General features: G+C 50.2%; 1 protein-coding gene across 3 annotated transcripts in view; it reads right to left on the bottom strand.

Annotated features, from left to right (window-relative positions):
• The window catches only part of SH3PXD2B (SH3 and PX domains 2B), a 66685-nt gene that overhangs the window by 20150 nt on the left and 23506 nt on the right, over window positions 1–23029 (bottom strand). For all 3 annotated transcript variants that reach the window (XM_021410260.1, XM_021410261.1, XM_021410262.1), the window contains exons 3-5: window positions 15894–15969; window positions 6179–6255; window positions 3681–3772 (exon numbers count right to left, since the gene is read on the bottom strand). In XM_021410260.1, the coding sequence (XP_021265935.1) occupies window positions 3681–3772; window positions 6179–6255; window positions 15894–15969 (245 nt within the window). The remainder of the gene's footprint in view (window positions 1–3680; window positions 3773–6178; window positions 6256–15893; window positions 15970–23029) is intronic.

Below are 23029 nucleotides of genomic sequence, written 5' to 3'. Positions count from 1 at the left end.
GGAACTGACATATTTTGAAGACATTGGTATCTCAAACCATGAATCCACAGTGTGTGCAGAGAGGTGCCTGAGGACAGCTTTTAAGCATGGCAACAGATAATAAATTTGCTCTGCAGGTGCCTATGCTGGAAAAAACCAACAAGAGTTAGGGGTTCACATACTGAAAGCTTCAGAACAAAAACCTTTAGTGTCTTACACAAGACAGGATACCCAGCTACCAGAAAGAAAACAGCCTTTATTGCAAGATGCCTCTCACAAAGATCTCATCTCCACAGCCCTGGGAAGCACACAGGAGCTCCATTCCCACTGCTCCTCACTCATATGTTACAGACAATTACTGAAGAGCCCCTCGGGATCTTGCTGCACCACAGAGTTAACCTGGGCTCCTGTGGATGAGCAGCAAGCAGCTGAATGCTTTGGCTCAGCAGTGGCTCTGTGCCCAGTAGCTCTGATGTCCCCAGCCTTATCCCAGCAGCTCTCTGCTGTGGTCAAAAATGGCTTGAAATTGAAGAAGGCTGGTTGAGGGGTGAGAGGCACACACAGCAACTTCCCACCTCAACAGTTGAGCATCCTGCTGCTGGTCAGACCTGCTGAGATCTGCAGCGAGCAGGAATTTGATGAGTTTTCTCCTTTGAAACTATGGCTTTCATAGGGCTTCCATACAACACCGTGGAGAAAAACCCCACAGCCCCACTGATTGCTATGTTACTCTTACCACAAGCATTTCTCTTCTTTCCCCCACTCCAGCTCTGCGGACCCACCTCTTCCCAAATTCAGCCAGTCCCTCCAGATTACAGCCCTGCTCTACCCACTGCTGGGCAGTCCTCTGTGGGCTCACTGAGTTATCTTAGTCCAGAGTTTGCTGGACAGAGCTCCACGTCACGAAAGCCACCGAGCATCTCTGCCAGTGGAAACACCACAGCCTCAGCCCACTCCTGTTTGAAGTGGTCCCTCTAGGCAGGAGGATGCTGGAAAGTTGGCAAGTGTGTGCAGAGGGGATGGAGCAAGGGTTTCACCTCCCTCTTCCACCCCCCAAGTGCTGCAGACTCCTGTCTCAGCTCAGCTTTTGGCTGTGATCTACTGCCCAATTGGAAGCAGTGGGGAAAAAAGGATGCGTTTGACTCTTTCCCTCTCCTTTCAGCCTCCTTCTCCTCTATCACCCTTTGTGCATGCCAACAGCAGTGCTACAAGTTGTAAAAATGAGTGAGAGATTGAGAAAAGCCACAGCTTTCAGGGCGGTAACCAGTGACTGTTTTTTGTTGGTGTTCTCAACACTAACAGACACTGTATGGAAGCTGCACTGCAGGAGAGCACAAGGAAAGCCTTGGATCTGCCCAGGAAGAGCTCCAGTGCCGGGGAAACAGGCGGTAGAGGAACCCAGAAACAGATACATGGGCTGTCCAGCCTCTTCTTTCCATTGCAAAGGCTGCCAGATCCAAGGACTAATTCACCCTCTGCAGTTAAACAGAGCTCCATGGACCGCAGTCTGCTGTAGCTTCTAAAAGCGGCTTCACATCTCGGCATGATGTGAGTGAGGGGGATCCTTCTCTGCATACCCCAGGAAGAAGAAAGCAGAGGACACATCCAGCGGCACCCAAGGGCACATCCCCATGACCAACACCACCTACTGCTCCGTGCTGCAACCTGGGGCAGCCCCGAGGCATCAGCCAGGGAAACTGAGGGACAGGGAGGGACAGGGAGCAGGAACACTCCCAGCCACAGTGCCACATCAGCGGCGGCTTGGCTTGGCACAGAGCATGCTGACCAGTCTTTTTTTTTCCTCCCTCATTCCCACCTTCCAGCCACCCAGCATAAAAGCTGCTTTTTTTTTTTCCCTTTTTTCCTCATTTTTTTCTTCTCCACTCATGGCCTGGCTCCCTTTCAAATTCCCGGAGAAAAGTATTTATCCGCTTTATGAACGATGACATCCGGCCAAACCCCAGACACGCCATCACGTCTGATCCAGCCCAGCCGTCCATCACCGTTCCCATATCGTTATTGGTTCGCTGGCCGCACGCCAGCGCGCAGGGCTCAGGAAAGGGCTCCCACCAATCTCTCCAGAGGAGAGAGCCAAGGACTTTTATTAATTAGCATTTTGAATTGTAGCTAATAAATACCCCTCTGGCATTCAGGCTGGGATATGAAACACAACAGAGACGTCCTTGAGATGCTGCAACATTTTGCTGCTGGAGGCAAATGAATGAGAGTTACCTGCTAAGTCTTTCTGCATGCTGCAAACTCACCTCTGCTCCCAGGAGAGCAGTGGAAGGCAGCACATCCCATCGCTGCATTCAGCAGTGCCTCACCTGCTCATCCACCCAGCACTCCAGTAGCCAAACACACGGCAATTCTGCTGCACAGGCACCCTTCAACCTCCTGTGTGTGCTGGTATCCCAACCACAGCCACCTTCAGCAGGTAACTCCCTTTGCAAAGCAGCTCATCAACTTCTTGCATGGGGCTCAGGCTTATGCTCCCCATGCCCTGAAACAGCTCCCCATGCTCTGAAACAGCTCCAGCTGCTGTTAATTCCCATGAAAATCCCCACCCAGCACCCCCACAAGCTCATGTTGTTCTTGAGTCTCCTGCTTGCCCCTGATCTGCTGTCTTTGTTGAGGGACATCTATGAAGGCAGGTTAAGTGCTGAGCAATAGCAGGGCAGGATGGATGAGAGGACCAGCTGACAGCATGCAATTAGTTAATGGGCTGCAGGGCCCTCAGACCAATCTCATCAAGTGACTGTGAGCTGCAGAGAGAATGACAACAAGCCATGAAAGGGGAATCAAAGGAGGAAAACAAGGATGAAGGAAGGGGGGAATTAAAGCAAACACATGAAAAAAATCTAAAACCCAGAGAGAAGATATAATCCAGCATGCATAACACTTCACTAAAGACCTGAAAGACTCAGTGTTCCTGCTCAGAGGAGAAAAACAAAATCCCTGTATCTATCTCCACACCCTTCCAGTACAGAATGATGTCAAATCAATTTACTGCCTTATCCTTGCACAATTAATCAAGCCTCCTCCATTGCTCAACCTTCAGTAGAGCTGTGCATAGTGTCACAAGCAGCATAAAGAGAGAGTAGCATAGCAGGAGATGGAGGCAGCTGCTCAGATTTATGCTGCTTGTGATTAGTAAGAGATGAGTGGCTCCTGGCCAAAGCAGCTCATAGTCACAAGACTTATAACCACACAGAGTTGCGTAAGGCACGCGAGATTCCTTGCAAACATTCTCTGTTTTGCATGAAAAAAGTCAGCAGCTCACAGACACGGCTGAGGGAAAGAGCCCTTGAATGAGGCAGAGGATGTTAGTAGTCCCAGCCTGGGCACTGCCATGTGAAACAAGGCTTTTCAGTCTGACCATGTTTCTGAAACCAGCACTCTATGAGTAGAAAGCAGCACTGTGCCTGGCTGGCTTGGGGAGACACCAACACTTGATGGGGTCCCAGAGTGGTGCACTCACTTCACTGCTGGGAACAGTACACCAGGAGTTGGCTGAGCGGGTGGGGGTGTCCACCTGAGCTGCACAGCCCGTTCCCCCCCCCCAAGAAAGTATCCAAATCCCACATCTGTGACTCCTGGGAGGATCTGTAAAGGGATGTCGGACTCTTGGATGCTGACAAGCTGAAGGCAATTTGTGTTTCATCACCATCCCAGTGGCAGCAGCCACCCTACCAACTTACTCTTTGGGGGGAGTCAAGTCGTCAGGTCGGGTCTCAAAGAACTGCAGAACCTCCTCACACTGGGAGATGTAGGGAGGCAGCTGGATCAGAGCCTGTGGGTGGAAGAGAGACACAGGTGATGTGAAGCACAGCCACCTGAGCAAGGAGCCTCAGAGTGCAGGGGAGTGGGCCACAGCTCTGTGGAGCACCATGCTTGTGGGAAGGAACAGAGCCACCAGCAATGGTGACTGCAAAAAATGAAACAGACATGCACCTGGAGATCTGAAATCATGCAGCCCTGCTCCTCATCCCAAAGCAGATGTCTGACCCTCTGTTTGCTGTCACAGCAGTCTCACGAAAGGAGTGAGGGCAAACTGAATCTGTATCAGAGACAAAGCCACATCTGCAAAGCCCTGGGGTTACCACACAGATCAGAAGTGGCTCCATCCTGACCTAGTTGCTGGCCCCCAAAACCCTTCCAGCCATTCAGCATACAGTCACTCACTGCCAGCACAGCAGACGGTCAGACCACTAATCACAGCCCTGCTGCAAACATGATCGTGTGAGAGAGACAGGAGAGAGAAAACCACTCACTCCATGGCTTTTGTGTGCAGGGAATGGCTATTCAAAGCGCAGGATCTGCATGGATGCCATTCCCACGGGAGTACCACTCCCCACCACCAAGCATCCCATGATCTAGACATCTTCCCGTGCCAAAATTCCCCTGATTCTGCAGTGTGGAGAAGGCTCCACACCCTCTGATAGCAGGGGATGATCACAGAAAACATCTTATGATGGCAGGACAGAAGGCAAGACCCACAGCTCATTTGTCAAGATGTCAGGATGCAATTGGCCAATGGACTACTGCAGCCATAGCCACGAACAAAGAAAGGTCATGACTGGTGTAATACCTGTCCCACTTCTGGCTCTGCCACCAAAAAGACAGAACTGACAAGGGCCATCAGCACATGGCTTTGCGTTGGAATCACAGTAAGTCAATTTCATCATTTATTGAAGACAAACACACCTCACTGCATCAGAATCCATTTTCCAGGGCTCTCCCAGAGAATGAAGATACATACCCCTTTTCTCTACCAGGGGACAGCAAGAAAGCAAAAACTTTCCTACGCGGTTTTCTGTGGGAATCTGTTCACAGCAGATTCACTTAGCCCTCAGCTCAGCAGGCCAGGGGAGATTCTGCATTTCTGCTCCTTCGCCAACACACAATGTCCCCTTGTGACAATAACCTGACCAGAGAGAGCATGCTGGGACTGCAGGTCCAAGTCCTGCAGCACAACGTGCCCTGGAGGAGCTGTCCCTGCTCCTCCTGGCCCTTTGCTCACCCTATGGCTCTGCAGCTCTTCAGTCCCACGCCCACCTTCAAGCTCAGCAGCAGCTTTATGGTTAATAGCAGCAACTGGAAGGCCAGGCTCCGTGTGCATTTTTTTTACTTGGCAATGCATTAACACAAGGCGAGAGCGGCTCTCTAAGTGGGTCATATAACATCAGCCATTATGTTCCAGTTGTTAAGTCAAATGGATTCATTATATTTTATACCATTAATGGCATCATTCTGAAACAGACAGCTGCAGCATCTTTTCACTTAGGGACCTTCTCTTCTCAAAAATTAAATTTACGGCTGTGTGTGTCTGTGTGGAGCTGGCATGTCTTAGTGACTCAGACGACAAGGGGATGGCCACTCTTGGCTGCAGCCAAGCAGTGATTTGTGCCATCAGCCTCCTGGTGCCACTCTGTTTGGACCTCACAGGTCCAAGCTCACCTTGCACCCTATCCCCATCACTCTGCTGTCACCTGCTGTCCTGGCCGTCCATGGTTTTCACCTGCAGCCCCACGGCACAGATGTCAAGACCCCTTCACTAATTCACCTTTACCCTTGTACTTGCTCCTGCAGCCACAACAACCTTCTCCTAGGTCTGGCTGAGTCCCTAGACCCACAGTTCCTCCTCACCACTACGCCTCCCACACCTGTGGAACACGACAAGCATTTCACTGTTTCCCCATCTTCTCCCTCAGGCTTTGCAGCCTTTGTATATGCTTTCAACAGTGTATGTAATGGATTTTGGAAGCACCACTCCCACTTCCAGACCATCTCATGGCTTCTCTAAGTTCCAGTGCCCTTCTTTGACATGATGAGACATGGCATGATTTGTGTGAAATAATTTTTTGGGGACTTTATTTTATTTTTCCCAGAAAAAAAAAAAAACACCCAAACCCATCCCACCCTAACATCATAATTTGCTTTACACCTTAGCACAGTCTTGGACATGGATGAAATTGTCTCAGCCTTACTGGTAAAAGGTCACAGTCAGCTGTCTCTTGCCTTTAAAATGACATCACCATTGGGTGGGTTTTCATCACCAAAAAGATTTGATGGTGAGAGAGAGCTCACCCTCCATATTGTCCCAGTAGTGGAACATTATTATAAACCATCAGAAGGATAGGACTGAGCCTGATCAAGGTGGCTTCATCTCTGGTTGATGCTAGAAATCCTCCCTTACCTTGCAGTACTCATCAATAGGTATCAGGCGCTTGACTGCAACATCACGGATGTGGCTCCGGCGGAAAAGGATCTTCCCTGAAATGGGAGAGACAAAAGAAAAAAGCAGGTCAGTGCAATGCTTGGGAACACTCTGTTTTGAATCACTCCATCAGGACCTTTTCCTCATGCACCTCACAAAAAGCACCGAACCTATAGCACATTCCCTCCTGTGCATTAAATTCCATATTAGAACAAAGCACATTTAAAATGGCAAGCACATTTAAGTAGAGAGAAGAGGAACCAGTTACCAGCAAAGTGCATCCCCATCTCCCCTCACCAGCGTGGCAGTGAAGGAGGAGCACATGCCCGATACCTTACTGCCTGCTGGCGAGCACAGTGTGGGCGGACAAGTCCGCTGACAAACTTCAGCTGGCCAGAGAGGTGGACATCCCTGCAATAGGGACATCTCTGCAACAGGGACATTTGTCCCACACTGCTGGCCACAGGTTCTGGGTTCACTCACAGCACTCAGCTCCAGCATGGGCCGCTGCCAAGCCAGGGGGTTCTCCCTGTGCAGCTCTGGTGTCGAATCGGTCCTTGAAGCCACAGCGTCGGGACTGCAGCCCTGAGTCAGACCTATAGGATTTTCCTTCCTGTCTGGGGTTTATTTTTGTTCTCCATTAATGGGATCTTCTTGCCACTCCACTTCCTCCCCTCTTGCTTGTGGTATGGCCCTGTTTCCTTTGAAGTCTAATGAGTCCTAAGTGCTTCAAGCTGCTCTCACAGAGAACAGCTTCTCTGGCTTTTAATGAGACAAAAGCCATTAGTGGACAGTGAAACAGATACACACAGAGACTCCATGATCAAAAGCACTGGTATGTGGTAGGATTTCAGACTTCCAGCGCTCCATGAACCTACACTGGCACTTCTGCAATAGAATAACATGAAAAAATTGTGATTTGGGAGGGAATAATAAAGTTCCCACAAGTTCCTTCTGATATCTCCTCTACCTGTGTCTCCTTTTGTCCCCACAGGAGTTTCTGATCCCACCACCAAACCCATAGTGTGTAGCTGATGTGTCTGTCCAAGCAGGCCCTTCATTTATCAAGGAGGTACCACCGGGCAAACCAGAAGCCAAACAGCAACACAACATCAGAAAAATGGAAAAGCACTCTGAAAAGTCACTGAGCCCTTCGCTGTGCTGCGGCTCCCCTCAGCCCCTCCAGCAGGCCCTCACAGGAGCTGTGGCACTGCTGGAACCAGGGCTGGATGCTACCAAGCTGCCTGTGAACAGGATGGGTTAAAATGGTCCCATGCCTATCACAGCTTTAATACCCTCCACTACTCCCTGGCTCCAGCATGCATGACTTGTGCAGCCTGCCAACACATTTTTTAAGCAGAGAGGAACTAAAACAACCCAACTTCAGCCTGCATAGAGCACAAATCAGAACATTACGGAGAAGCCAAGTCTCCTATTAGGCTCAGTTAATGCAGAATGCCTTCAAAACTGGGCTCTCAAAGGGAGCACACAGCAATCACACTCAGTACTAGCTCCGTGCTTGCCCTCAAGTGAAATGCAAAGGGTCAGACTGCTCATACCAGGATTGCTCCTCATTTATGTTCTGCTGACAGCGGAGGGCTGAGACATTCATGGTGGGAAAAGCTCTCGCCTGAAATGCATTCCATCTTGCAGCCCGCCACAGCCAAGTCTGGCAGTCTTTGTGATACAGTGGAAAATAAAAATCCCCCTCTATTCGATCTGTCTTTTAGAAGGGTGAATAGTCTGGGAGCAGAAGTCGTCTGGAAAGACTGGGAGGGAAAGGGAGCCGCAACCAGGCCGGAGCTCCGTCCCTGGATAGCAATGATTTTCCATCAGAAAAGCAAATGATCAACAGTTTTGTCATCTGCAGTCATGGTGTATTTGCTGCATATATTTCTATATGAATGATTGATGATTTTTAAAAAGATGAATGGATCGGAATGGTTCTGTTGCCAATTGTAAAGAATGGCTGTTTAGTTTTTACGTCTGCCAAAATCACTGATGGGTGTGCATATGATAAATGTCTAAAATAACACTCTGGGTGCGGGAATATTTAAATGTTTAACAAACAGATGCTAGTGAATAATAATAACAAGAATATAGTTATGGGGGAATAAATTCATCACAACAACTGAAGTGATCTTAAATTAGCCCAGGCACAGAGCGTATGAAGCAGCAGGAAACCCAGCTTGTCGCTTGATTGGCTCTAGATCTTGTATTCTTCAACAATGAAGTTTATTTTCTAACAGAAAGCTGTTTTCCCATCAAAATGCCTAATTAACATAATTATAGGCCGTCCAGTGCTGCCAAATACAGCTGTCTAAATCTTTTACTTGAAAAGCAAGAGAGAGCAGGAAATTGCTTCCCTCCTGGGTCAATGAGATGCAACGTTTTCCTGGGCACACTTTCTATAGACAGTACCTTCAAAATGGGAATAAGAGTGCTGCCACTGGGGCCTTTCACGTGGCTGAAGACCGTACAATGCAAGAGAATTGCGTGGTGCTACTCATGTCCTGTCTGCATCCCTCCTTGCTGCAGCTCCTGCCCTCAGCCCCAGCACGAGGAGTACGACCGGGACAACACGAAGGAAAACGATTCTGCACATCTCACTGACTGCTGCTGCAATCTCCACCACCTCCTCACTCCAGCCACATCTCCAGCACTTAGAAATGATTCCATTTTCCTATTTACCTGCATATAGTGTTATGCAAACAGAGCAATGAGTCTCCCCTCGTTTGCACAAGTCAAGTCACCACACAAGCAAGTGCAGTAAAATACAACGCCCTTCATGCACACAAAGCTGTGAGCAGATTTTTATCACCTCGGAATATGTCAAGCAGGTTGACAATTTTGGAAGTGTTCTTTCTTCAGTTTAATATACACTTCACTTTATCCCAGTGAATACATTCGTGAAGTGCTACATTACCTTACTATCACTGTAGTTGCTCTGAAGTATCACACCTGCCTTTCTTGACACGTATTTGCTACACAGCAGAAGTTAGGTGTCTTGCAAGCATATGTTCTTTAAGCGTAACCTGGCAGCATTATTATTCTTAATTAGTATTCTGATTGGAGAAGTCTGACTAGCACAACTCATCCTTCACAGTTAGAGGGAATAAAACTGTAAAGAGAGCTGAAATACAAGCAACTCCTTAGAAATCTAAGCAAATGAAGTCTCTTTTCACTGATTTTCAGTGCAGGAGTGGGAAGATGTTCCCTGTCTGCACCTCATACCACGTTCGCACACTTACTGGCTGTTTGCAGCTGCTGGGGAGCACTAAGTGGTGCAGAATGGTTTATTGCTATAGGACTGCTCTGAAGTAACAAGGATCGGTTTCATTTAGAAAGAAGTAAGACACCACAAATATTAACATCAACAGGACATCAAAGCCCAAATCAAACTTCACCAGAAAAACACTGAAAGCACTCAGCTTCCTGCGCCAGGCTTTCCAGCACCCACAGGCTGGAAAAGGATCCGTGCACAACACAGAAGCAGCTGGGACAAATGAGGGACCTCTGTCACAGTGTCCCCAGCTACACCCTGTCCCCATGAACACCCCAGCGAGAGGCAGCCCTGGGCACAGGATTCACCAAAGGGGAGGACTGCCAAGGGCACCTGATGCCAGCTGTGGGCACTCCTCCTGCTCTTTCCCCTTGCCCTGCCTGACCTCTTCTCCCTCCCATTCTGACCTGCTGATACAATCTGATCGCTTTGGTGCCTGCTTTGTTCCAGTGATTCCATTTCCTCTCTTTCCCTGCCCTAAGCTCTCGGCAGACAGGAGGGAGCCAATATTGTTCTTTACCCTGCTGGGAGGGAAGCCTGGAAAACCACCGAGAGCCTCAACACTGTTTTCAGACTCCATCAGTGTGCACAGCTCACAGCCTCCTGGGATGCGATGCTCCCTGGTTACAAAGCTCTGTGTAGATGGGTTCCTCCTTTCTTCCCCTTATCCATGGGGACATTCCTGTCTCTCCACCACTGCCACTCATTTCCACCCACCGTGGCCAGAGGCAAACCACACATTGTCAGGTATTCACCCAACATGATGGATAGGCAGCAAATCCATCCAGAGCATCCCTGTGAGCCTCATGCATTCCCACAACACAACCCAGCCATGTGCCGGCTGCCTCCCAAACCCCTCTGTTCTCTGCCTTCCCCAGGGGACCAAGAAGTGCACATCCCAGACAGTGACCTCCCTTATCCTCACATCCAGCTGAGTCCTCCCTGTCCATTTCCACCTACCAGTACTGGTGGCTGGAGACGGTAGCAAAGGGAAGAGCCGAACACAGCAGACAACATCTTCTGTTACCAATTATATGGCTCTTTCCAAATGTCACTGCCATCAGTTACTGTAAGCTGCTGGCTGACTGTCCAAAGAGCCATACATGTGCCCAGGGATGAAGGGACATGCATGGGACAACAAAAGATGATGCAACAAACGTGGGAGAAGTATCTTCACTTCTAGCTGGTTTGAAGCATGAATGTGGTTTCTCACGCCATATCCAAGTTAACAGACTTCTAACTGAGCATCCTCATGCTTCGTCCCATGCTGTGCCTCACCCTAGGAAGTTTTCCTAGAAAGATGGTCATGCCACTGGCATGGTTTCTTTCAAATGTCTCCTTAAAATCTTCCTTTCCTGCAATCTCTGTACTCCCCTCCCCCACAAAATCCCACTGCAAGAGAGCTTCAATGACACAGGGCAACCAGGACACAGGGGGACAATGCACTGCCTCTTACTCCCCACCCAGCATGGAACTCACAGGAGCAGAGGTTGCCCCTCTGCATTTAAGCTGCACATCACTGGCCTCAGCATTTCAACAGCAGAAATAACAATGTTGGGTCATTTTGTGCCCAGATGGACAAGAGCAAGAGGATGCTGGGAGGGCACGAGCTCTGCCTCCATGCAGAAGAGCTGGCAGGTAAGTCCAGCCAGGGAAGCCCCACTGAAGACACACGGTCTGCTCACAAAAACCCCCTGGAGTCAGAAAGTTTCTGCTCTCCCAGGACTGGAAAAAAAAACCAAAAACAACCCTTTGTGGATAATCAAAGCTGCTTTATCTGATGGACTGAGTGCAAGGGGCACTGCAGGAGCGCAGGAGAGGGGTGGGGAGCGATGCGGCGCTGATTCATTGAGGACTGCACAGGGTCAGAGCAGAGCTGGGGAAACGGGCTGATAAAGGGCTGATAAGGATGTAGGTCTCCACGTGGTACGAGACAAAGCAGGCGGCCCACGAGAGGGATCAATTTCTCCAAGCAAACAGGTAGGGAAGGAGGGCTGTGCTAATTACTCCTACCCATGGGAATTCTCCAGGCAAAGCGGGCAGGAGCAAGGAGCAGAAGAAAAGGATGCAGAGGAATTTCACAGCAAAATGGTTGAGGGTCTTCTTGAGCCAGAGGCTGTTGCTGGATCTTGAGCAAGCTGGAGGGGCAGGGAACCTCAAAGTCATCACTCTGCTGATCATAGCCATGAGAGAAGCCAGAGATCTGGAGACTGGAAAAACGTCTGTGCCTCTCGCTTTGCCTTGAAGGACTCCCCCCGCCCCACTGCTTCGGAAAGAATTCACTTCTCTGCACCTTTCAAATCACATCCAGATTTTCCCTGGCACAGGTTCCAAACTCACTTCGAAGAAAAACAAAGAAGAAAAAAAAAGACAGCCCCGAATGTACACATAATTAGTCCCAGCCCATGGAGCAGCCAACGTGGGCTGTTCCTAGGATGGACGGGGAAGCAGGCGTGGGAGACAGCATATCCAGGAGCCCTGTACTCAGCATCTGTTTGGCAAAGCCTCAGGTATGGGGTGAGGTGGCCAGAAGAACAGATCCGAAGAGATGACACATCCATGGAAGAGAAAAGAGGGGGGAGCACCTGAGGCTCCTATGGGTACAGGAGGATTTTGGTCCACACTAAAACAGAAAAGCTCTGCAGGGTGCTGCTGGATCGGTTTGATGACGCACGAGAAGATGCTTTTTCTTCCCCACCCAGCTCTGCAGCAAACCCCAGTATTTCGGCTTCCATGCTCTCTGCTACTTGCAGGACAGCAATGGCCTCATTATCCTTCCTACTGAAGAAAAAAAAAAGAGAAAAAAAGATCTCTGATAAGAAAAATGGTTGAAAGGAACAAAAAGGAGGAGGAAAGGCAGAGCCCTCCTTGTGAATTCTGGCCATTCCATCAGACTCAGGAGCTATTCTCCATGAGAAAAGAGAGTGGAACGGCATGGAAAGATGCCTCAAAATCTTCCTGAAAGCGCTACTGCAAACCACCAACACAGGAGCCCACCAAGAAAGGCAAGAGTTCCCTGAATCAACATGCTTCCAAAGGCATTGAACCTAGGGTCTGCAGAGCCATGTAAAGGAGAAAAACACAGAATCACAGAATTGCAGGGGTTGGAAGGGACCTCAAGAGATCATCGAGTCCAACCCCCCCCTGCCAAAGCACAAGACAGTTTGTTTAAAGACAGCTTATAGGTCAGAAGCAGAACAACTGCTTTCCCACTGGACTCTGCTTGGGGTAACACTGCACATCAGCAGGATCAACTGGAACCCTACAGAAAAGGCAGCTGTACAGACTGCAGGCTGCAAATCAGCCTGGGATTGTCCACACAGCACTGCAATGGCAGAGATGCCCATCTAGCTAGAGCAGAAAACAGTATTTAGGACCTTCACCCACCTCCAGCTCTGAGTAGATGCAGTGGGACTGGGGAAAGTCAGGTACCACAGCTGGACAAGGGATGAGCTGTCTTCCATCTCCTTCACAAGGCCTTTGTGGGGAGCTGTTAAAAATCTCACAGCTGTCCTGGGAGAAAAGCCCTGAAGGATGTGGATAGCAGCAACACCTGTGCCAAGCAGGTTAGTAGGCTGGGAAGAGAGTAGAAAGGAGGCATCATTCTGTTTTTTAAAATGATCCCTCCAAATCCTCTTTCCCCTCCTTCTTTCTTAGGAGTTTGCTATTGTCTGTAGCTAAAGCTTCCTAAAAAGCAATTTTACAGCCAAAGTGAGCTCAGCCTCAGGCAACCCCTCCTTGCAGGATTCACGTTTCCAGCGAAGCAGGCTGGCCAGGATCAGCTCCAGGCCACTTGGGCTGTACGGTGTTTGGAAGGCTCTGCTCTCCTTATAAAAGCTGTTTCCTGAAAGATCTGGCACGGCCCTTACATAACTGGCCCAACTGAGCTCATTTGTTTTCTTAGTTCATTCTTTCCTGGGGTCTCCATCCCACCATCTCCCCAGCCAGCAAACACGTAACCCTTAGCGGGAAGTCCTGCAGGCGGGGACAGATCCTGCAGGCACAGCATCCCCTGGGGCCGTCCATTCCCACCAGCGGCTCCTGGCTCTGCCCCAGGGACCACAGGCGATCCCATGCACGGGCTGGGTGCAGCCAGCACTGTTTCAAAGGGCCATCCTCAACACCACACCACACTGGGCAGGCTGTGCTGGTGACTCAAAGCCAGCAGAAGTAGCCAAGAGTCCACTTCAGATTCCCCTATATGGCAGCAGAGGCTTTCCAGGCACAGCGCTGCAGCTGCAGCGAGGCTGAACCCAACACAACCAAGCTGTGCTATAGAGGAGCGTGGTGCTTACACCATGGAAGGGACAACCCTGGCCCCAAACTCCTCAAAGGCTGTAATTGTTCCACTCCCCTTCAGAGAACCCAGCTTTATGGCTTTGTTTCGAAAGAGCTGAGTGGGCTGAAGGACTTGGCGCGTACCAAAGTGTTTTCTGATACACTTCAAAAGTCCCAAAGTCTCTAGAAATTTCCAAGAAGCAAATCCTCGAAACAAATAGCACTAGAGAGACAAAGTGACACAAAGCAAACAGAGTTCCTCTTTGCTGGGTGTTCTAACTATGCAGCAGTCATGGAGTCCTCTTCCCATTCTGGGAAAGCAGCCTGATGAACAGACCCAGGTGGCACCTCCTCGTGTCGTGGTGGTGACCCCAAGTTTGGGAGCTTGAGGGCTTTGCCAAGAAACCCAGAGCTGCATGAGGCACAGGGTCACTGGAGACACTTTGGAGAATTTCAGTGTCTAACACTGCCCTACAACCATCTCCCAGGCAGCAGCACGCTTTCAGTAAGGCTCCAGAGCCAAATCTCCATTTGTAATGAAATTCAGATGCTAAAAACGTCGCTCAAAATGGGACTGGAAGAAAACTACAGTACTCACAGAAGCCGAACATAATCAAAAACCTCCAAGTCTGAGTATCCGAGGGCTGCATTTTGCAGAGACAGACACCCAGGGCTGCACTGAGCACGTTCGGGTGGCAGCAGCCCTTGCACAGACAGGTGAAGTCCTGGTTCCGCTGCAAGCAACAAAACCCACCAACGCTCCAAACTGGGAAGCTGTATTATTTAATCCTGCTGCAAAAAGGGGACTAGAGCAAAAGGGCAAATGGCTCCACAGAAGAAATACACAGGCTCCTGTAGAGCACGGTCATCCTAACTTCCCCAGCTGCTTTAAAACACAACACCCTGGCTTTATTCATACAGCAACTTCAACCCCCTTCTTTCTCCAATGGAAACCCCAGCCTCTTAGCAAAGCAAAACTATTTCAACACAAAGAAAAAGAAACGAATATTGATGAGCATGCTGCAAAAGCAGGGCTCCAATCAGGCATTATGAGCCCAATGCTACCTTCCAAAAATGGCAGTGTTTCGGTGAGAATTCTTTGTAAGTACAGCTTAGCCAAACCCTAAGTCCAGTTTTTCCAAGTAATGCCCTTTGGCAATTTAGTTTGCTGGCAGGAGAAGTGGTGCAGGAAGGGCTCTTCCTCTGTATTAATGTCAGGTGTGCTTTGCTGATGTTACAGCTCAAGGACAAGCCAGAATCACAAATCCCCCTGTGGGAAATCCAGCCAAGATTGCCTTACTCAGAATAGGGTGTAAATGATTTTCTTCATGCCAGTCAGAGAAAACTAAACCCCAGTGAATGCCTTTGTGTTTCTCAAAAAGCCAGGAGGCAGAACACAGCACAAAGGGCTACATTAAATAAGCTTGACAGTCACTGGAAGTGATTATGGTACCGTGACATTTCTAAATGTGCCCATTAGCTACTTGTGGAAGGGGGCAAGGACAACTTTGTGGTCAAACCCATTAGTTATGGGTGCACAAAAGACTCCCAGGGTGCCCTCAGCTCGGATATTTTTGCATGGCACATTGCATCCCCCCCCAGTAACATCAGCCTCAAAGGGCAGCCACAAGCAATCCTCTGCACCACAAAGTTCGAAACGGGCCATTGCATCTGTTACTTGGGCACGCAAATCAGCAGCAGCACACTGGGCTGGAGGGATCATGCCACAGAAATCCTTTCTTTGAGCAGCCCCAAACATCACGGGAGGAAGCCGAGGCTGTCAATCAGTTTGATTTAACATGTGGAATTCGACTGTCATTTCCTCCTCTCTGGACAGCCCTTTGAATTACACGGGACAGGAAATGCAGCAAATGAGCAGTTCCTGGGGAGCCTCACACTGCACTCAGCCCTGTGCCGTGCCCCTCCTGCAAACTGCTGCAGGGCTGCTCCCGGCAGAAGCTGTGCAAGAGGCTGATGTCACCCAATAATGCTTGCTGGATTGAGTAGGAAGGGGTTTAACACCCACTGCACACCCTGCTAACAAACACAGATGTTTTAATGGGCACAGTACTGAGACAAAGCTCACAGCCATGCCAAACCTAGCATGGTTTTTGCAGGAGCGCACTCTCCTACCTGGCAGAAAGGGGATGATCCTTTGCTTGGGGTCTTTCTGTCCTCCTTCCATTGGAAACTTGTCCAGCATTTGCATCTAGGAAAAGAAATGAAGGTGATTAAAGCCAGCAATCTGCGCACAGCTCAAAGCCTTGCTCCCCAGGAGGAGGCTAAGACTGTTCTCCAAACCAGGGGTGTCCTGATATGATCAGCCAGGGTACGGCGATGCACAACACCAAGGATTCAAAGCAGTGCCAGAAGCACAAGATTTTACCATTATTTCTACTATTTTCAAGTCAATTCTCTCCACTGCTGCACTCACATCTATCATTTGGCTCAGCATGGGTGACTAACATCACCTGCATTTCTGCAACTAAGTGTCATACCAATGGATCTCAGCCATTAGAGCTGAGAAGCTCCTCAAAATAGGTGTATTTTAAGCTTATTAGCTCAAGCATAGCATTGCACTGACGGAACTCCTGTGCTGTGGCTGGCTTGGAATCAAAGCACAAACTCATGTTTGCCCGAAAGACCATAAAGTGATATGTCAACTTTGGAGAACGCTTTGTGACCCACAATTTTCAGAGATCGGTTTAAAAGAATCTCAGCCCTGAACAAATAATTTCCTGACTGAATGCAACTGCACAGAGAACGCACTCAGTAAGCTCAGTTGGCAAAAGGTGACAGACAACTCCCACTCTTGCTGATGTCTGCTTGGCGTTCACACTGGTGCTTCAAGGGCGTGCACACAACCTCCTGCAGTCGCCATTGAGCTTAACACCAGATCCCAGCAGGATCCACATCAGTAGCACTTCCCTTGCTTGGCCCTGCTGGAAAGCAACATTTGGATTGGACTTTGCACTTCAGATTGGATGTTAGGAAGAATTTCTTCTCAGAAAGAGCGGAAATGCATTGGAATGGGCTGCCCAGGGAGGCGGTGGAGTCATCGTTCCTGGAGGTGTTCAAGAAATGTGGAGATGTGGCACTGAGGGACGTGGGTGAGTGGGCATGGTGGGGATGGGTTGGTGGTTTGATGAGATTGTCTTCGAGGTCATTTCCAATCCTAATGATTCTATGATTCTATGTTCATCCATCCATCCTGCAATTCTGCTGCTCTCTACTCCAGAAGAAGTGGGATGGAGATGCAAATTCTCCCTTGTTTTCTCTGGGGCATGGATCTGAGCACTGTCTCCCATCACCTGCAGAGCTCCCTGGTCCCCAGGGTATCCAAAGTTGGTTTTACCCTCTCCTGTTGAACCTACTGCACTCCACATAAATAACTAAACACCTATGGAAGCACTGGAGATAATCCGCCCAGGAACTGCCCTACGCATCTACAAAGCCAATATACTCATTCTCCTTTAGCACAATTAATATTTAAAGCAGAGAGGAAACCAGGGAGACTGTCATCTACCCAAAGGCAGCCCCACGAGAGGCATCTGCGGGCAGCCCTGAAGCAGCCTGGCAGGAGGGAGGGCGGCACCGAGCAGACAGACAGACAGACAAGCGATGCTCCCTTGTGCCTGCTGCTTGGACACAAAACATTGGGAAGCCCTTCCCCATGCCCACAAAGGGCCAGGAACCGGGGTCCCAGCACCCCTGGGGCAGGTCCTCCTGCCTGGCTCCCTGGTTTTCATGGATCTTGATCTTCGGCACCTATTTTTCCACACTTAGAGGGGGCATCTGCTCCTAGCTAATGGCTGTGGGTTCTTCCCCTGTGAGTCACGAGCTTGTATAAAGTACTGTAATGATGCAACTGAGCCCCTTTTGTCCATACAGCAACCCTGCTCTGGCACATGCAAAACTTGAATATTTTATTTCTTGGATCTCAAATGCACCAGAATAAAATTCTTGAGGTTTGGTGGAGAGGGGCAGAAGGAAGGAGGCGCTTTTCCTACATTGTGATTAAAAAAAAAAATTAAAAAAGTCCCCACATACAACAGGAAAACCAAAAAAAGCTGTCAAATATTCTCTTCAAAATGAAAACAAGCCATCTCAAAACCAGGATGACACTACACTGTGCTGACAGCTTCTTTCCACTATAAATTTTAGTGAGTTTGCAGCAAAGAGCTCCCTGGGCATGCAGTCACCTCCCGTTCTTCCACCAGCCCTCAAAACAAAGGATGTCCCAACAGCCCTGTCACCCTGCGAGCCCCAGCACTGTGCCACCACGAGCTCTGACTCTGACCGCCCTAACCCTGCTCTTCCTGTTTGGAAGAGCTCCTCAGAGCTTGTGACTGGTGCAAGACGAGCAAAACAAAACAAGCCACAAATGCTGACATCTGATTGCTGTTAGCAGTGCAATCCCTGAGTCACTGGAAGCGTTCCCCTCCTCTCATTTCTCAGCGCAAGCTGAGGATCTGAGCACCAGGAGCCTCCAAGGCACGGACGTGCAGGCTGCAGCTTCCCCATGCACACGTGCCTGGACAGTGCCTTTGGCCAGAGCTGCTCCCAGCCACGTGATCCCGCCAAACCAGGCCAGAACTCCAGCCCAGAAGTTCCCCATTTCCTGCCGCTTCTTGACTGAAGTGCCTCTCATGGTGGCTGCCCAAAGCCTGGGGCTGCCCCCAGCTCATGCTCTGCAAAGCCTGCTAGCTCTTCCCTTGCATGAAGGAAGGAAAAGATGCTGCGAGATCCTGCAGCAAAGAAGGAAGAGGATGATGAGGAAGGAGCATGGCAGAGAGGTCAGTGCCCCTCATCCCATACCACCCAGCCTGGTTGCCACGTTACGCAGCTCCATGGAAGGCAGCAGCACATGCTGGTTCATCAGTTTTGCTAGACATCAGCCTGTGGCTGAGGAACAGCTTGAAACCCACTCCAAAGAAAACAGCCCCAGAGCCTGCTCCAACCACAGCAGGCAGCTTGCATTAGTGATACAACAGCACACGCCTGCAGAAATCCAGCCTCTCGGTCACGAACTGAGAATTCTTCCACTGTAGCAGCACACAACTTAAAGTTGCAGCAAGGAGATGTAACAGCAATGGGAAAAAGCTGGCTTCAGGGCTGAGAGGTGATGCTGTAGACCTGAGGAACCCAGCTGCGGGTCTCTGTGTTTCAAGGCTCCCTGGGCCATTTCCGGCTCATCCCATCTCAGCTGATTTTGCAGGACAGAGACTATAGCACACATTGTTCCACCACTCTTGCCCAAGAGCCCTGGAAAAAGGACAGAAGATGGGTAAAAGTGCATCAGCCCCGCAGGTGCTGGGAGGGATGCACAGATAGGCCAGAAGATGAGCTGCAGAATGAGGTATGCAGCAGGAGGGCTGGGCAGCTCTCTCGGCAGAGCACCTTCCTCCTCAGCCCCAGCAGGGAAACGCACTCCAAGCAGACAAGAATTTTGGAACGCCAGCAGTCAGCATGGGGAGACTCCCACAAATCATGTCAGTGGGCAGGGTTTCCATCCAAGCTCCAAATAACAGCGATCACATCACATTCCCAGAAGGGAAAACTCTCCCAGCCAGCCAAGATCCAGGGGGGAGAAGGAAATGGAGCAGAGGAGCAGCACACAGCTGCAGAGCCCTTAGGAGCAGCCCTACCCGTGCGGAGAAGGGCAGCACAGGGCCACGAAGCAGTCTCACTCCCAGGGATGCAGTCAGCCACATCGGGAAGGAAAATGAAGGACAAAAACAATAACCTTATTGTTCCTCCCCCTCCAAGATTATTTAAAAGTACTGGAAACAGAATCTTCAAAACAAAAAGTTAAGAGCGGGTGCAGCTCCAAGCACTTTGGTGTGTTTTTGTTAGGCAGAAAGTTGAAGCCTTGTATTGCACCTCACTGGTTCACTAGCAGTGATGCCTGGGCTGGATGGTGCTTACGTTGCTGCCCGTACCAGCTCCCTGTGCCAGCACCATGGCACGGGTGTCCTAGCGGAGCACCTCCAGGTTCCTCCTGACAGCACGTCAGGGCACAGAGCTGCACTTCTCCTTTTATTGCCCCACACCAATTTGCCTTATCTTATCAGTTCGCTGGTTTCTCTATTAACTCAGAGCCGCCTGTGGAGCCACATTCCTGGGGCTCCGCATTCCCACGCCTGCCTGTGGCTGAGCAGCCCATTAACAGGGCGGGCGGTAATGGGGGCACCCGGGGAGAGCAAGGAGCCGTTCCCCAGCAGCTTGTAGCAACAGCTAGCACACTGCCAGGCAGCTTCTTCGTTAACAGGAAACCCGTAAGGTAACATCCTAATTGAATCAATTATCAGAGCTGCGGGCTGCTGGCGATCCTAGGGGAGGGACAACGTACACACTCAGCAGTATTCCTGAGAAGCAGAACATTCAGGAAGGGCTTTGCCCAAGTTGGAGCTGCTCACGCAGACAGCACAATGCCGGAGGGCTGGATGGCTGCTGGAGGAGCAGGGCTGTGAGGGTGCTTCCCAGTTCCAGCCAAACCCAGAGGAGTCTGCAAACAACCAAAGTGCTGGTAGCTGGTAAGGCGCTGTCTGCTGGAAAGAAAAACGTCTGTCAAGGTGGAATGCATTCCCTGATAACGATGCAGCAGAAGGGGCATGAGATGACTCTTGCAGGAGAGCTCTGCAACTGGTGGCGTGTGGGATTTGCTGTTGTTGAGTTGCTGTGCCAGCTCAAAGCTTGGGTTTTCTGTTCCTGAGCACTGTATCTTGTGTGGCTCACACCAGGACTGCAGAAGAGAAAGAAAACCTCTGCCAGCTCATGAAGGGAATGCTGCGTGTCACCGAACAGCATGATATAACACCATGGGATGGCGATGATGAAATACGCAGGCGAAGAGAGCAAACTCTTCCACTCTTGCATAAGACCAGGACACAATGTGCAAGCCGTGGTTGTGGGCAGAGGGAAATTCCCCCTTCTCTTATCGGCAGGATTTGCTTTGGCTGTGAGATGGAGGTTCAGAGTAAAACCACATTCCTCCACTTTGGTCTCACAAGGAAGAGCTGACCTAATCCATGCTGCACCAGACACAGCCATGATCCAGAGCAGAGCAGTCAGCTTTTGACAATGTCCCAAGGAAAAAGTTTGAAAAAAAAAAAAAAAAGAAAGAAAAAAAGTTCAACAAAAGTCTTCACAATCCGGTTGGGCAAGGGGCAGCAGTCACAGGAGCCTCTTTGTGAGAGCAACTGCCTCCCAATGAGAAGAGGCAGCTGGTGAAAACATGGGCCTGAGCCAAGCGTGCTCTCACCCCGCAAATTCCCCTCAGCCCCATCCCTTGTGAGAGAGGGAGGCAGCAGGCAGATAGCTGTGCTGCATGCCCCATTGTCCCCACAGTGGCCAACACTAGTCAGGAACGTTCATACCTCCTTCATACCTCCTCATCTCCCTCATCCAGCCCCCCAGGATGTGACCCAATCACCCCAAAATGCAATGGGAAAAGAACACAGGTCCAGACACTGCCTATTGTCACAGCAGCACCCACAAAGATACTCAGAGAGACATGAACCAGAGTGTTCACAGATGTGCTCCTGCAGATGAGAGCACCCTGGCACCCCGGTGTTCAGGGAACGTCTGCCAAGCAATGTGCAAAAGAGAGAACATCTGGAAGCTCGGAGGCTGCTGGTGTTTGGTCACTTTGTCAAGCAATGAGAGGCACCTTCCCTTCATATCCACACTGCCCAGGAAGAAACAGGACTTGGAAGAAGCAGCCCATGAGACAGAAGAACCAACAGGGAGCAAGCTCAGACCCCAAGTGCTGGTGCTGCTGAGCTGAGAACGAGCCCAGGGAAGGGCTCACTGCTGGTGCTGCACCACCACTTCCACCTTCCACACACACTGGTCCTAGAACTCAGCTCACTGTGACCACGCTGTGCGAGTTGAAGAATGCTCAAGAAGAAACTGCAGCTGATGGGCAGCACAACCAAGCAGTGTCCCGATGACCACAGCTTTTCTCCAGCTCCTGCCTTTCCAGTGCAAGGGACAGATTGAAATGCTTCTTACGCATTACTGGGCAGGGCGATCCTGACCTGCTCAGCACTAGGAAATGGCATCACAGAGGCCAGATTGTGAAAACCTGATGGAAAACTTTAAGCATGGCTCAGCAACAACAAAAAAAGAATTAACTGAGGTCAGAGAAAAGGGCTACACAAATTGGCAGCAGCTGCCACTGCAAGAGAAATTTCCTATGAAATCACAGGAAACATTAGACAGAGGGAGATGTCAGTGGCTGTGAATAGCTCGCTCGCATGGAAAGGGAAGCGGGCGCGGGCAGGAAGCACCCCCAGCCACGTCCTGCCCCAGCACCCCCAGCCCTCCTGCTCTCGTCCTCCCTGCAGGTTCGGGAAACTGAGTACAATGTGAGGTCTCCAAGAGGAATTGGGCAAGAAACTTCTGAACCTAGGACTGGAGATGTCTCCAGCCAGAGCACGCACTGATTCTCTAAGCAGAACTTCATCAGTGCTTGCTTGATGCACCCATTGACTTGAGCAACCACGCCCAACAGATGGAGCACCGTAGCATCACTGGGCATCTCCAGCAAATGAAAGCTCGGCCCTAAGCATCTATCCCCTAGAAGCCTTTATTTAACCTCAGTGTAATGAGCTTTGCATTTTGTCATCCAGCCTCAAAACTCAAAACCCCAGAGCTCACTAACAGATTATCAGTGTAGTTACCTGTGATGAGAGGACGGGAGCTTGTCACCAATATCCCCATCACAACCCCATGTGATGAACACAGCAGATGTGCCAAACACCAAGACAAGAAGGGAGCACGAGGAATACCCTGGTCTTCAGACGCCGCACGCTTTGGTCAGGGTCAGGCCCTGCTCCCTGCAGTAACTTCTGTGCTAATACAAGCACATTTCCAAGGGTACTGAGAACTGTGTCTGAGGTCATTAGAAGCTGTGTTTTTATGAGGAACGAGTAGCTCCAGAGGCCTGCTCTGAGGCACCCAGAAAGGAACCAGCTAGATGTGCACCTTCCCAGAGCCCGCCTTTAGTAAGGCACCAAGTGAGACACCCCAAAACAACAGGATCCAGAATGATCACCCACGTCACGATGGCCCCAACAGTTCTGCAGAAGCACCCACTGCTTGTTTTCTGGGCTGCCATAAATATATTTGAGAGAGACTACAGTGCTTTAAAAACTGGGGGGGGAGAAGGGAGGAGAAGGGAGGAGAAGGGAGGAGAAGGGAGGAGAAGGGAGGAGAAGGGAGGAGAAGGGAGGAGAAGGGAGGAGAAGGGAGGAGAAGGGAGG

This window comes from Numida meleagris, chromosome 12 (genome assembly GCF_002078875.1).
Source record: "Numida meleagris isolate 19003 breed g44 Domestic line chromosome 12, NumMel1.0, whole genome shotgun sequence".
Lineage (NCBI taxonomy): Eukaryota > Metazoa > Chordata > Aves > Galliformes > Numididae > Numida > Numida meleagris.
The sequence above is the reverse complement of the archived record's forward strand: the minus strand, read 5'-3'. Positions and strand labels throughout refer to the sequence as shown.